The following is a 14817-nucleotide window of genomic DNA, read 5'->3' on the forward strand; positions in this document are numbered from 1 at the left end:
TTAAGTCCAGATAGTATTGTATTGTACAGGATTGAAACGCCTCAATCGATTTTAAAATAGATAGACCAATCCTTTTTCCAGTATCTCATCTCCCGTTTTGCGATCCTATTCCTCGACTTGATATGTAAAGCTCTTGAATAATACATACATACATATATACAATAGACATATAAATCCCGAAGCAACATGTATCTAAAATCGCATAAAAGCAGCCATAGCAAACGTGGTACCAAAAGAAACTTTAAACGCGACGTTTTCTTCCATGAGGGAGCGCAAATTCACATGTTTGATATAGCGCTGAATACGATCTGTAGGGACGATGTCGAGGCCGTGGGAAGAGGCCCACTGGGGGAAAATGTTAGATGGTGGTGAGATTATTAGGAGGGGAGATGGGAGAAGAAGATGGAAATATAGGGATGGATGTGGATGTAGATGACGAAGAAGGGATGGAGAAGTAGAGAGAAAAGATAGGTAGGTGGTAGGAGGGACGAAGGAGAGAAGGGGGAAAAAACGTACTTGTATCCCCACGACCATTAACCCGATTATCAGCGCGAGGGAACGCGAAAATGTACTAACAGCTAGACCGGCTCCTAGTCCTGTGAGGAGTTTGCTGTTAGTGGGATTCTTGTGCGTGTGTTATGTTGTTTTCTGTATTGGGTCTCCGTCGCTTTTTTGTATTTTGCCTCTCCTCATCATTTAATTTTTCTCTCCCCTCCCACCTTTTCTCCAGCACCACAACCACAACCAAAAGCAAAGAAAGAAGATGAAAACATACCAACAATACTCCCACTACTAATCTGACTCACAGTCTTCGAATCCAAGCCACCCCCCTTCTTAATAATCGGCGCATTCGCACTTCCATTCTTCGACAGCGGCGACGAGAGTGAATCCAAGCGAGCGGGAAAGCGGTGCGATTGGAGGAGGCTGTAGGAGGTGTAGGAGGTGAGACCTAGTGCGGAAGCAGTGAGGCGGGGAGTACGGAGGAGGAGGCGGGACATTTTGGGGAGGTGTTGGGGGTGGTTGGAGGCTGGGAGGGGTGAATTGATGGGATGGATGGTGGTGAGAGGGAATTGGGTAATTGGGTAATTGGGTAGTTGGAGGTGGTAAGTGATGATTGCTTGCTTGTGTGATTGTGTTTGTGTGTTTGATGAAGGGAAGTGAAGTGAAGTGAAGTGAAGTGAAGTATAGACAGACCCGTAAAGTCAATTTGATGTTGTGTGTGATATGCTATGTTTCTGATAATCAATCCAGTGACGTCACGATATCGATAAGGATAAGAGAGGAACATTTTTTATTTCTATCTCTATCTGTGTTTTTGTGTAATAGATGACCATCCATACCGGTATATCTGTTAGCTAGGTACCTATACATGAGATGAAATGTCCAGTCGTTTTATCGATCGAAACCATGAAGAAAAAGGGAAGAAGAGATGAAGAGATGAAGAGATGATATATAGAAGAAGTACGAGTACATTCATTTATATACTACTCGTAGGTAGGTATCAAATATCACATCGTGTATTAATATCAATTCTCAGATGATAATAAGGTTCATAATTACCCCGAGATCAGGATTCCGAACTCCGATTCAAACACCAGATACACCCACCACATCGGATAATACCCATATCCTCCCTCGTACCTATACCTTTTCCCTTCCTAGTACCTAGGTACTTTCCCAAACATCCTAAATTCTCTTATTCGTATCCGTCAATCATCTTTCCGCCATCTGGCCATAGGTACGATATGACATGTCCAACAAACACGAACCCAACAATATATTAATAAAATCGCGTATATCATCTCATCATTACATCTACATCTACATCTACATCTATCTCCTCGGGCCATTACTGCATACATTCATACATATATTTATTATGCATCCAAACCAACTCCGTCCATTCATCTATTCATCTATTCATCCACCTCGCAAACTCCTTCTTCCTCCTTTTTCGGATATCCAACATCCCGAATCTTTCCATACAATGGCATACATACATTACATACATTACATACATACCCATCATACCCATCCATCCATCCAACTCACCCAACCCCAACATTCCCAAAAATCTCGCAAACTCCTTCCCCGATCCCAAGCGTATCTACCCAGCCCAAAGTGCATACCCCTCGATCGCCGCTCTAGCCTAAAAGGGTACTAGTCCCCATCTCCGTCCAAGATAATACCGGTAGAAGAAAAGAAAATAAAATGGAAACCCTGCATATAATTTAACCTTAAATAACCCCACGTTGTACCTCGCTCCTCTAATCGAGTGTCATCTCACCAATCAGAATGTGGGAATCGGAGGGTTATAGAGGTGTCGACATGTACCAAGAGGTAGATTTGTCCCATCTAGGTAGTATAAATTACCTAGGTAGTTATATCTTTTCTTTGTCTCGGCATTACTTACCGATCGGAGGGGCAAGTATCTATGTACCTAGGTAGGTAGTAGGGAGGTGCAGATGAATTTGATTTTGAATTTGAATTAATAAGAGAGGCATGAGAATGCGATGAGTAAAATATATACCTACTACCTACCTACCTAGGTACTAATGGCCATGGGATGGATGCATCAGATCAATTGACCTATCAAAAGACGATATCTGACTCTATACCAAGACTGAGATAGATTGACGTGAATAGAATGGAATGAGAAGAGTCATATGCTAGACTAGATCTTTTACTAAGGAAAACTATTTTAATCATTTGGATTTCTTTTCTCTCCTCACATATGTATATATATATATATATATACAGATACCTACCTACCTACTTATTACTCTAATACATACATACATATTTGATATAGATTTCTTCTTTGGATTCTTCATTTAAAACTTACACTTCTTACCTACTTACTTACTTACCGACATACTTCATCTCTTTCTATTGTAGCTACTACACTCCCTTTGGAAAAAGACCTCTACACTTCATTTCTCCTCTCCTCTTCTCTCCTCTCCAATACTCAACAACACAAACAAAATGTCCAACGAACTACCCACCAGCGCCACCAATGGAAATGGAAACAGACATGGCAACAATACCTCTTCTACCTTTGTCGTCAAGGCCGGCTTGGCGCGAATGTTAAAAGGAGGTGTGATTATGGATGTAGTTAATGCCGAACAAGTGAGTCACTTACGATGTTCCCTCTCTCTTCTATCCATCATCAATCAAAATGGATTTTTTTTTTACAAAAACCGCCACTAACTTCCCCACCTCCAGGCCCGTATCGCAGAAGAAGCAGGCGCAGTAGCAGTCATGGCGCTCGAGCGAGTTCCCGCCGATATTCGTGCTCAGGGAGGTGTAGCCCGCATGTCGGATCCAAAGATGATTCGAGAGATCATGGACACGGTTACGATACCTGTTATGGCCAAGGCGAGAATCGGTCATTTTGTTGAATGTCAGGTTAGTTCTCCCTCTCATTTCCCTCTCATTCCCGAGGTCCCCTACCTTCCTTCTTTCTTTCCCATCTCCTCCCCCCTCTCTCTCAAACCTCTTTAACACCCCACCCCTCCTAGATCCTCCAATCAATCGGCGTAGACTACATCGACGAATCTGAAGTGCTCACCCCCGCCGACGCCCTCCACCACGTCGAAAAACACCCCTTCACCATCCCCTTCGTCTGCGGCTGCCGCAACCTCGGCGAAGCCCTCCGCCGCATCTCCGAAGGCGCCGCCATGATCCGCACCAAAGGCGAAGCCGGCACCGGCGATGTCATCGAAGCCGTGCGTCACCAACGCCAAGTAACCTCGGAGATCCGCGCCGCCTCACTCATGTCCGACGAGGAGTTGCGCATCCTCGCAAAAGATATCCAAGCTCCATTCGAACTCCTCAAAGAAACTGCAAAGTTGGGCCGTCTCCCTGTGGTCAATTTCGCAGCGGGTGGTATTGCTACCCCCGCCGATGCGGCCCTCATGATGCAATTAGGTTGTGATGGAGTTTTTGTCGGGAGCGGAATTTTCAAGAGCGGAGATGCGGCGAAGCGCGCCAGAGCAATTGTGCAGGCGACGACGCATTTTAATGATGCGAAGGTCTTAGCGGAGGTGAGTGAGGATTTGGGAGAGGCAATGGTGGGGTTGAATTGTGGGACGATGGATCCCAAGGAGAAGATGCAGGGAAGGGGATGGTAGATGGATGGTTGGATTGATGAATTGGGTGAATTTTGAAGAGTGAAATGAGTGAATGATAGGGAAGGAAGGAGGTGTGGGTGGTACTTTGTTTATGCAAATAACATCACTTCTATGAATACAATAGGGGAAAAGAGAAAAAGGTTAGTTTTTGGTATACTATCACATCAAATGGCATGGTATGCATAGAGGCGTGAAAGACAGGTCTATCTAGGTATCTAGAGATTCTCAACTCATCTCAAAAATATAAATCCACAAAAGGTCAAGAAATTACAATATAACCGATATCCCTGCTACGTGCACGCCCCTACTATATGCACGTTTTTTTCAATCAAAATAAAAATCAATTTAAAATTCAAAAATCATTAGAATAAGATAAAATTTACTTCTAAAATTCAATAATATTATTCGTTTTGATTCTTCAAAATTTTAAATTATTAAAACAAAAATCGATTAAATAATAAAAGAAAAGGAATATATGATTTTAATATATAAGTTTTTAATAAAGAATATATTAAAGTCTATTTATAAAATGAAAAAATATTTTAATAGATTTTTTAATATTGATATTCTTATAAAGAGATCAAAAAAATCAAAAAAGTGATAAGAATTGATTTTAATATAGATTATTAGATTTTCTAATTATTTTTATTATCTTAAAGAAATTAAAAAATAAGTTTTAAAACGAATTTAAATTTATATTGAATATTAAAGTTTTGAATATTATAATCTTTTTGAAATAAATTATATTGAAAATTAAAATATATAAGTTTTAGTTTAATTGAAAGAAATTCTTTAAATAAATCTTTTATTTTTAAAATTCTATTTTTAAAATTGTTTAAATCTTGATTTTATAATATATAATGAAATTCTAATTATAAAATTATTATTATAATATATGTTTTTTCAAGAAAAAGTTTTTGTAATTTAAAATATTATTAAATCAATTTTTAAAAAAAGAAAATCTAAACAAAAATCATTTTAATATTAATAAATCCTGAAAATTCAAATATTTAAAATATTTATTAAATCAAAATAAATTGATATAACTTTTTTTTTTAATATTAAAATGGAATGTATATAATTGAAGATTATGAAAATCAAATTTTCAATAATAATTAATAAAAGCTTATATTATAATTAATATTATATCAAATCAAATTCTTAGTATTTATTTTTAAATCTTTAATTAAATAAAATATTAATAAATCATAAATCTTAATATATTTCTCTATATTTAAAGATTAGTATTATTATATAATTCAAAAGCAAAATTAAATATTATAAATTCATTATTTTATTAATAATTAATTCTTATAAATTTTCTTTTTAAAAACTATCAGATTTTAATATTGATATAATTTCAGAATTTTGAGAAAAAAGTTTAATTTTTTCAATTACTTTATATTATAATATAAAAGAATTCATAATTTCCTTAAATAAAACTTATATTTCCGATTCTATTATAAGATATATTAATAAGTAAATAACTTCTTATATAAAAATTCAATATCTTATTTATTAATATTATTATTATAAATTTTCAGAATTTCAGATTTTTTATTTAAAAATGTCATATTAATTTAGTCAATTTATCTTAATTTTAAATTTCAAATGATTTCATTGCTTTTTTAATTTCTAATTCAATTTAATATAATATTTTATATAAATAATAAGAGCGTGCACATAGCAGGGCCGTGCACATAGTAGGGATATCGGTTAAAGCATCTAGCACATAACTTTTCGCATCGTTTCAAAATTCCTTCGGTGTCTATTCAATGCTTTAAACACCTGAGAGCTATTGAAAGAGTGAATTCAATTTAAATAGAATCTAACATTGAATAGTTTCGGAACATTGCCATGAGCTACCAAGTAATATACGATACCTAGTACTACGGAGTAAAGACTCAGATTCATCAAGTGATATCGGTTAAATCATGGAGGGGTAATGTGGGGAGGATAGTAGCGGGGTTAAAATTCTTGCCAGGCGGTGACACTAAGCGGGCAGAAAATGATTCATCCCGATGATCACATTGAATTTGAAGACTCTTCTTTTGTTCTCCAAGCGTCTTCTCACACGTTCAATACCTCAACGCACTTTAGAATTTCACCATGGAGCCCATTCGAATTCTCCTTGTCGGAAATGGTGGTCGGGAACATACTTTGGCTTGGAAACTCAGTCAATCTCCCCGCGTCGAGTCGATCATCGCAGTCCCAGGAAATGGAGGAACGGCCAATTGCCCAAAGGTTTCCAATGATTCCAGTGTGAAGGCTGATGATTATCCTGGACTTGTTGCTTTGGCCAAGAAACACAATGTTAACCTGGTGCGTTTCTCCTTTCTACATTTGTTTGGGGGTTTTTAATTTCATTCCAATGCTCGATTTCTGTTAAGCAATTACTTACGTCTACATGTAGGTAGTACCGGGACCAGAAGCACCCCTCGTTGATGGAATCCAAGATTACTTCCGTGAGGCAGACATAGCTTGTTATGGACCATCAAAACTGGCTGCGCGTTTGGAAGGGAGCAAAGCATTTTCGAAAGATTTCATGAAGAAGTATAACATTCCAACTGCGGCTTACGAGAACTTTACGGACTACGAAGAAGCGCGAAGATACATTGATAGCGTAAGCCATAACGTTGTCATTAAAGCTAGTGGATTGGCAGCTGGAAAGGGTGTTATCATCCCAACATCGAAAGAGGAAGCCCACCAAGGATTAAAGGATATCATGCTTGATCGAGAATTTGGGGCTGCTGGCGATGAGGTTGTTATCGAGGAATTCTTGGAGGGTGATGAGCTCAGCATTCTCACTTTCTGCGATGGTTACAACATGTACTCTTTACCTGCTGCTCAAGATCATAAGAGAATTTTCGACGGTGATCAGGGACCAAATACTGGAGGAATGGGATGCTATGCGCCTATCCCCATTGCTACCCAAAAATTAATCGAAGAGATCGAGCGAACCGTATTGGAGCCCACGCTTCGCGGCATGAGAAAAGAGCGTACACCTTTCGTCGGAACTCTTTTCACTGGCTTGATGATAACCAAGAACGGACCAAAAACCTTGGAGTACAACGTTCGTTTCGGTGATCCAGAAACACAGACTTTGTTACCATTGTTGAGTGAAGATACCGATCTTGCAGAAATCATGCTTCTCTGTACTCAGGGGTCCCTCGACGAAGCAAAGATCAAGATTGATCAAAAATTCAGTGCGACGGTTGTGGTAGCTGCTGGTGGATACCCAGGTTCATATGCCAAAGGCACAGCCATGGAAGTCAGTACACCTCCGGCAGGTTCCAATATATTCCATGCTGGTACCGTGGTGAAGGATGGTCAGTTACAAACATCTGGTGGACGTGTCATCGCAGCACAAGCTGTTGCAGAAACTCTCGAGCAGGCCGTAAAGGATGCTTATACTACTGTCGATCTCATCAAGTTTGATAAAATGTTCTACCGCAAGGATATTGCTCATCGGGCATTCAGATCTTCATCTGCTACAAAGGAAGCACTTACATATGCATCTGCAGGTGTTAGCATTGATGCCGGTAATAACTTTGTCGAACGTATTAGAAAAGCGGTTCTTTCTACCCGAAGACCAGGAGCCGATGCTGAAATCGGTGGGTTCGGTGGAGAGATTGATTTGGAAGCTGCTGGTTATGCCGGTGCCCCAACTGTAGTTATGTGCATTGATGGGATTGGCACTAAACTTGCCATTGCACAAGCTATGGAGAAGCATGACACAGTTGGTATTGATTTGGTCGCTATGAATGTAAACGATTTGATTGTTGCAGGCGCTGAACCACTTGGATTCGTCGACTACTATGGCTGCAGTCAATTGAAGCTTAAGAACGCAGCAGACTTCGTAGAAGGTGTTGCTAACGGATGCAAAGATGCCAACAGTGCACTCGTTGGTGGTGAAACTGCTGAGATGCCTGGTATGTACCAAGGGGATGATTATGATGCTGCTGGTTGCGCCATGGGAGTTGTAAAGAAGGAGAACAGATTACCAAGGACAGATTTGATGGCAGAAGGTGATGTCCTTATTGGCTTGGCATCTGCGGGAGTTCACTCCAATGGATTCTCTCTCGTGCGAAAAATTATTGCGAGAGAAGGTCTCTCCTATAAAGAAGACAAGTGCCCATGGGATCCTTCCACCACCGTTGGTGAAAATCTTTTAACACCTACCCGCATTTACGTCCGCTCTTTGAAACCAGTGGTCCAGAAGCATTTGGTCACTGGCTTGGCCCACATCACTGGTGGTGGCTTGACTGAAAATGTTCCTAGAATGTTGCCATCTCATCTAGCTGCCGAGATCGATGTCGCTACTTGGCAATTGCCGGATGTGTTCAAGTGGTTGAAGAAGGCAGGTAATGTCGAAGCTAGTGAGATGGCTAGAGCCTTCAACACGGGTATTGGAATGGTAGCAGTAGTTAAGAAGGAGAATGTAGAGCAGGTTGTGGGAGAATTGGAGGGGTCGGGTGAGAAGGTTTATACTATTGGAAAATTGATCAAGAGATCGGGTGAAGGCTGTGAGTTGAGAAATTTGGAGTCGTGGAATTAAAAAATACCTAGGTAGGGAGAAGGAGAAAATGGGAAGGCGGATCGCCATGGGATGGGAGGAATTTATGTTATACTAGCCGTTGGGGAAAAAGATTTTTCAGACTACGGATTCGTAGAATTTTCTTATTAAATATTATAATAATTTTGAAATCGTACGAATTCGTGGACTTCAGGTTCTCTTTCACCGACGGCTAGTATCAATATAATATATAAATTTAATTCTAATTCTAATTCTATTAATTCTATTAATAACGAAAGACTCTCCTGTTGTAGATGAGGGGAACCCCCGATTAGTCATTCTGTTACAGATGTCTAAGAAATTTAAATGGATCTTCACCACGGCCCGAGCATGATCTGATCCAAGCGAACGAATCATATTTATTTTATTCCAATTTCGACCTTTCTGACTATAATCCTAGTTGATATACCGAATTTTTCCAATTTTATACGAGTAGCGATATCGGGCAAGGCTGATAAAAAAAGGTAACAGTAAAGTTTATCGAATGATTCGATAGCACTTTGTATTTCAAGCTGAATCTCTCATTGACACCTCCCATCTCGAGCCTTTTCTGCAAACCGGCTCAATTAATAAAAAATGATTACCATAAGTCCGTCACCTCTATTTTCTCCCCGCCGCGCAAACCCTCGGTCACAGTAGAATCAATATTATTTCCCGCGATGGTAGCAAGAGATTCGAAACTGACGTCCATATAGAAGTACCCTGTTCCTCTGCGAACATTGGCCCCGGATTCGATGTGATCGGGCTCGCGCTTTCCATCTGGCTCGAGTTGCGCGTCGAAGTCCATACCGCGGTGACGTCTCGCGCGCCCCTCAATTGCAAAATCACATATGAAGGACAGGGTGCAGAAGAGGTGCCGTTGACTGCGGATAGCAATCTGATCACGCGCACGGCGTTGTATGTGTTGCGGTGTCATGGACAGCGAAGCTTTCCGTCCGAAACGGCAGTTCACATTATCAATCCGATTCCGCTGGGACGCGGACTGGGATCTTCGGGGGCGGCAGTGGTAGCGGGTGTTGCGCTGGCGAATGAAGTGGGGAAGCTGCAGTTGTCCAAGGCGAGGATGTTGGACTATTGTCTCATGATAGGTACGGTTGGATTGTCCATCACGCGCGATATATCTAACGAGATGCGCAGAACGCCATCCAGACAACGTAGCCGCAGCATTGTATGGAGGATTCGTCGGCACATACCTCAACGAACTGAGCGCCGAAGACACAGAACGCAAAGAGATTCCGCTCAGCGAAGTGCTCCCCGAACCCGCCGGAGGAGTCGATACGGGATCCAATCCGCCCGAACCACCCGTGGGAATCGGGCATTACATGAAGTTTCCCTGGGCCCCCGAAATCAAAGCCATTGCCATCATCCCACAATTCGAAGTCGCAACCGCAAAAGCGCGAAGTGTCCTGCCTTCCTCGTATTCCAGGTCCGATGTCGTATTCAACCTGCAGAGAATTGCTCTCCTGCCTTCCGCGCTGGGAAGATCACCACCCGATGCAGAACAAATCTATCTGGCAATGCAAGACAAGGTACATCAACCTTACAGAAAAGGTTTGATCCCAGGCCTCCCTGAGATCTTACAATCGGTCACTCCTAAATCTCATCCCGGTCTGTGTGGAATCTGTTTATCTGGGGCCGGTCCAACTATTCTTGCGCTTGCAACAGAAAACTTTGACGCAATTGCGAATGTCATTTTAGATACTTTTGCGAAGAATGATATCAAGTGCGATTGGAGATTGTTGGAACCTGCGCAAGATGGAACAACTGTTACATACAGCTGAAAAGGCATTGGTAAAAAAAAAATTGTTTCGTCTTTTAAATTAAATTTATAGACTTGAGGAAATCCTAAGGCACATACATACTACCTTGCTGAACACGCCAGGTCTACTGTTAAAGAGAAGCAAAGATTTACTTCATCTAGCATAGACCATCAATGCTTTATACGTCCTCATATCAGTCGAATTCCTCCCATACTTGTAGAGAGCCATGTAACCATATACGCCTTCCCTATAACGAAATCGTCCCTATCCAGGCAAGCTAATCTGACAAAATTTTCAAAGCGAATTCAACAATCATACAGCGTTTAAGCATATACTTGTCATTCTAACCCAAACCACCCCATGCACCTCGAATACGTCTTGCCAGTTGTATATCCTTCTGCATAATTGTGACTCTCTTGGCATGAATAGCGCACAAGTTGGTATCTTCGAACAGATGGACGAGAAATGCTTCGGCTGATTCTTGGAGCGCTTGAATAGCTTGTGATTGCCAGCGCATCCCCTCACCTTGAGGGCGTACCGAGAGTGCGATTTCACGGACCTAGATTCGCACCATGTTAGATATGGTTCTGTAATGTTGATTAGGGCATGAGTACGAACCAAACGTGAGAAGGGAAGTTTGAGAAGGAGCAGATCGGTAGACTTCTGGAACTTGCGAATTTCCTTCAGTGCTAGGGTGCCAGGCTTATAACGGCGCTTTTTCCCTTGAGGAATTGGATCTCCGGCTAATTACATCAATTGAGTCAGTATGTTGAGTTTAACATGCACCGTGATTTTCTCCCGAGCTTCATGTCAGAAGAGAAGTTGAACTATTCATCCGTTTCACACGCGCGCAAATCCATGGGTGTAGGAACAAAATCGGCTTACCTCTAACAGCACTATCTCTTGCCTTCTTACTCATGCTCTTTCCCGCAACAGATTTTCCTGCTGGTCTGCCTGGTGCGTTTGCTCTTGGGCTACCCGCTGCTGATTCGTCGTCCAGTGACAGACGCTGCTTTTTCTTCTGCATTTGCGACATTGTGAATGTGATTACAATCCAAAGCTTTAGGGGTGCTCGTCGGTGAAATGTATTTTCTGCTGTGATTGCGCAAAGTGGTGCTCAATTTGCGAGATTCTTGAGGATGGATATTGTCGTGGCCGGGATGGATTCGACGACGCGGTTTTGCGCGAAGATGCGCGTCCTTGATCGTTGGACAGCTGATCCAATTGAAGGTGAATAGACCGAGCCGGACAATTTTGAGAGGGGTGAAATCGCGTGGAATTTCAATGGGTGGGTTGAGAGAGAAATGTACCTAGTTCAATTGGTAATTCTGGTCTGGTCTAGTTTGGACTTGAATATTGAAGGGTTAGGAACCACGGCAACCATATTTACAATTCCTACGCGCTTTGACCAACTGGTAAAAAGGAAAGATGGCTATATCCAAGGCTGAGACTTGAAACTGTCAGCCTTGCCTTATCTAAGATCGTCCCGCGGGTCAAAGGCTAGTAGTCATCGTTAGACCTTATGAGAACAGGACAACTTGTTCAAAGAAACGTCATGAGCCTCAGATAAATTCTAAATACGAACCCACGACCATCCATTCCAAAAAAACAAAAAACAAAAAAAATCTTTCTGTCAAATTAAACTATTCAAGAATCGCATTACCTCGTATCACAAGAAAAAAGTATCGAGATTTCCTCCATATCTTCACTTCGAAACTTCGAAATATCCAACAAACGCCATCACGCAAGCGCTCCTCGATTTATCCCATAACCCAAAATTCCGAGCCTCGTAGTCGCATTACTGTCGCATTACTTCTATCAATAGCCTCACACATCCAATTATGGATCAAATGATGGGAAATGGGGAAGGGGGCGCCGCCGGGTTTCCGCTCGAAACTTGGTTTTGGGAAATGCCCGTGTGTACCAGATGGTGGACGACGGCGACGGTCATTACCAGCGCGCTGGTTCAATGTCAAATCGTCACGCCCTTTCAGTTATTCTACAGCTTCCGAGCGGTATTTGTAAAGTCGCAGGTATGATTGCTTTTCCCATGGTTGCGCATCCGCATTCGCATCTGGGAATCTCGCTGATTGGATCTCTTTGAACAAATAGTATTGGCGCCTCTTGACTACTTTTATATACTTTGGTCCTTTATCCCTGGATCTCGTTTTCCACGTATTCTTCTTGACCCGATACTCGCGACTCCTTGAGGAATCATCCGGTCGATCTGCGGCGCATTTTTCGTGGCTATTGCTCTATGCGATGACTTGTCTCATCTGCATAAATCCTCTGGTCTCAATGCCATTTCTAGGACACCCATTATCCTCGACTCTCGTATACATTTGGTCGAGACGAAACCCCGATACACAATTGAGTTTCCTTGGATTGCTAGTTTTCACGGCTCCATATTTACCCTGGGTTTTGATGGGCTTCAGTTTAGTTTTACATGGGACGGTTCCAAAGGATGAATTGATGGGAGTAGTCATTGGTCATGTTTGGTACTTCTTTTGCGACGTTTACCCACCGCTACACAATGGACATCGTCCATTTGATCCACCAATGTTTTGGAGAAGATTGTTCGAGAGACAACCAAGAGAGGAAACAGCGGACGCAATCAATAATGATATTGCGATGGCCGCAGCGCCAGGGCCGGAAGTAAGATAAAAAAGAGCATCATAGAATGTCATGATGAAATTGCATGGGAAGGCGTTTGGGATTTAAGAAATTGAGTGTGAACATTATTGTTCGCTGATATGATCGTTCAGTAGAAGCACCTAGCAGAGATTTACTTTAGCCGCTATATCCACATGCTGAGGTTCTGGGGACATTTGTTCACATCGCAGCCACAAGTAAGCGTACCAATATTATATTATTACAATCATTGATAACTTACTGAGTGTGGTCATGAACTACTATCTGCATCTGACTCTACTTTTGATGAATTCGCCGCAGCCCGCTTTGCAGCTCGGTCCTCCTTTTTCGTTTTAGCAGACACGTCTACATCTCGAGCATCGTCTGAATCCTCTTCATTATCAAGCTCATCCACGGGAGCTATAGGATGATGTAGATGCTTCCAATCCTCCAACTCTTCTATGATAGATCGCAAACGATCCCTAATACTCTCTATAGCGTAACTCCCCAAAAGTAATCGTAGAGGCGGGTAGGAACAATGACCTAATTGCCAAACCAAATCTGCGCATTTCTTAGCACTAGTAGGTTGTTTATCCCCCAGCCACTGAACCATTCTCTTCGCATGCAACGCCGGCGAAGTCGGGTCGGAATATGGTTCACTGGGAGGTTTAATCAAAAAGTGTCCCCAAGTAGGTAGCGGACCCGAAGCCAATTCCTTCTCATCTCTCCTCACCAACCCCGGTTCTACCAACGTAGCTTTTATATTGAAAGCATCCACTTCGTAAAGCATCGCTTCGATCATTCCCTCCACCGCATACTTCGTCGCGCAATATGGTCCCAAGCCCGGAACACCTAATGCGCCTGAAGTACTACTGAATATCAAGTATCTCCCCGCTCCTTGCTCGCGAAAGTATGGTAGACTCAGTTGGATAATATGTACAGTGCCCATGAAATTCGTCTCGAACTGATTGCGGATTTCGTGCTCGTCTTGGTCTTCGCATGCGCCGATGACGCCGTAGCCCGAACAATTGGCTATCACATCGATGCGCTTGAATTTTTCAAGTGCCTGTTCTATAACTGCCGATACGGATTCTCGTACACGCACGTCGCAAAGTGTGTTGAAGCAGTTTGGATGCGGGAATGTGGTTTGCATCGACTCGATTGTATTTTCGTTGATCCGGCCGACGGCAACGACTTCGTCGCCTTTGGAAAGACATGCTCGTGTGAGACTCTGACCCATATGGCCACTGGCGCCGAATATCTAGATGCTGAGTTAGTAAATGGAAGGTGTAGAACGGCTTTGGTCAGATAGATAGACGAATTGTCTGTTGAGGCGCAATTGGGAATACTCACTATCCAAACCTTTGGTTTTGTCTTATTATTTGGACCCGGAGGCTCACAACTCAAAGGAAGTTGTAGCTTAATCTTTTTACCGTCGGCATTGATAGTGTTTTCGACTTTGAGAAAATCGGGAGACATGCTGTCGTGGGTATTACTCTGAGGGGCATTTTGTCCCGATGGTAGTAGATTATTGTAAGAATCGAAGTTGGGAGTATCGGCAGGGCCTTCTCCTTCTTTTGAATCCCTCTCCTTCATCTTCCTTTGTATATTACTTTGTGCGAATTCGTGGATCGCAAATGGCGATGATGAGTTGGTGCTCTCGTGGTGACGTTGAGGGAGCTGGGGAAAACTAGCCAATAGCGGGGTAAGCCTCCCC

The 14817-nt window shown here is 42.1% G+C and overlaps 7 protein-coding genes across 7 annotated transcripts; 3 read left to right on the top strand and 4 right to left on the bottom strand.

Moving 5' to 3' along the window:
• Positions 1–192: 192 nt before the first annotated feature.
• EAE98_009171 (uncharacterized protein) lies at positions 193–998 on the bottom strand (the record flags this gene model as incomplete). Its single annotated transcript, XM_038956792.1, has 3 exons — positions 193–345; positions 517–596; positions 776–998. The coding sequence occupies 3 exons, from the start codon at positions 996–998 to the stop codon at positions 193–195; spliced, it is 456 nt and encodes a 151-aa protein (XP_038806858.1).
• Positions 999–2985: 1987 nt separating this feature from the next.
• On the top strand, positions 2986–4133 carry EAE98_009172 (uncharacterized protein; the record flags this gene model as incomplete). Its single annotated transcript, XM_038956793.1, has 3 exons — positions 2986–3129; positions 3226–3408; positions 3522–4133. The coding sequence occupies 3 exons, from the start codon at positions 2986–2988 to the stop codon at positions 4131–4133; spliced, it is 939 nt and encodes a 312-aa protein (XP_038806859.1).
• Positions 4134–6193: 2060 nt separating this feature from the next.
• On the top strand, positions 6194–8915 carry EAE98_009173 (uncharacterized protein). The gene is made up of 2 exons (XM_038956794.1): positions 6194–6455; positions 6547–8915. The coding sequence occupies exons 1-2, from the start codon at positions 6243–6245 to the stop codon at positions 8689–8691; spliced, it is 2358 nt and encodes a 785-aa protein (XP_038806860.1). The 5' UTR covers positions 6194–6242; the 3' UTR covers positions 8692–8915.
• Positions 8916–9289: 374 nt separating this feature from the next.
• Positions 9290–9496, bottom strand: EAE98_009174 (uncharacterized protein; the record flags this gene model as incomplete). The annotated part of the gene is made up of 1 exon (XM_038956795.1): positions 9290–9496. The coding sequence occupies one exon, from the start codon at positions 9494–9496 to the stop codon at positions 9290–9292; it is 207 nt and encodes a 68-aa protein (XP_038806861.1).
• A 1316-nt stretch (positions 9497–10812) lies between these two features.
• On the bottom strand, positions 10813–11505 carry EAE98_009175 (uncharacterized protein; the record flags this gene model as incomplete). Its single annotated transcript, XM_038956796.1, has 3 exons — positions 10813–11028; positions 11088–11212; positions 11355–11505. 3 exons carry the CDS (start codon positions 11503–11505, stop codon positions 10813–10815), a joined length of 492 nt encoding a protein of 163 aa, XP_038806862.1.
• An 805-nt stretch (positions 11506–12310) lies between these two features.
• Positions 12311–13133, top strand: EAE98_009176 (uncharacterized protein; the record flags this gene model as incomplete). The annotated part of the gene is made up of 2 exons (XM_038956797.1): positions 12311–12502; positions 12582–13133. 2 exons carry the CDS (start codon positions 12311–12313, stop codon positions 13131–13133), a joined length of 744 nt encoding a protein of 247 aa, XP_038806863.1.
• A 238-nt stretch (positions 13134–13371) lies between these two features.
• On the bottom strand, positions 13372–14696 carry EAE98_009177 (uncharacterized protein; the record flags this gene model as incomplete). The annotated part of the gene is made up of 2 exons (XM_038956798.1): positions 13372–14361; positions 14454–14696. 2 exons carry the CDS (start codon positions 14694–14696, stop codon positions 13372–13374), a joined length of 1233 nt encoding a protein of 410 aa, XP_038806864.1.
• Between the last annotated feature and the right edge of the window lie 121 nt (positions 14697–14817).

Source organism: Botrytis deweyae (assembly GCF_014898535.1).
Source record: "Botrytis deweyae strain B1 chromosome Unknown BDEW_026, whole genome shotgun sequence".
Classification (NCBI taxonomy): domain Eukaryota; kingdom Fungi; phylum Ascomycota; class Leotiomycetes; order Helotiales; family Sclerotiniaceae; genus Botrytis; species Botrytis deweyae.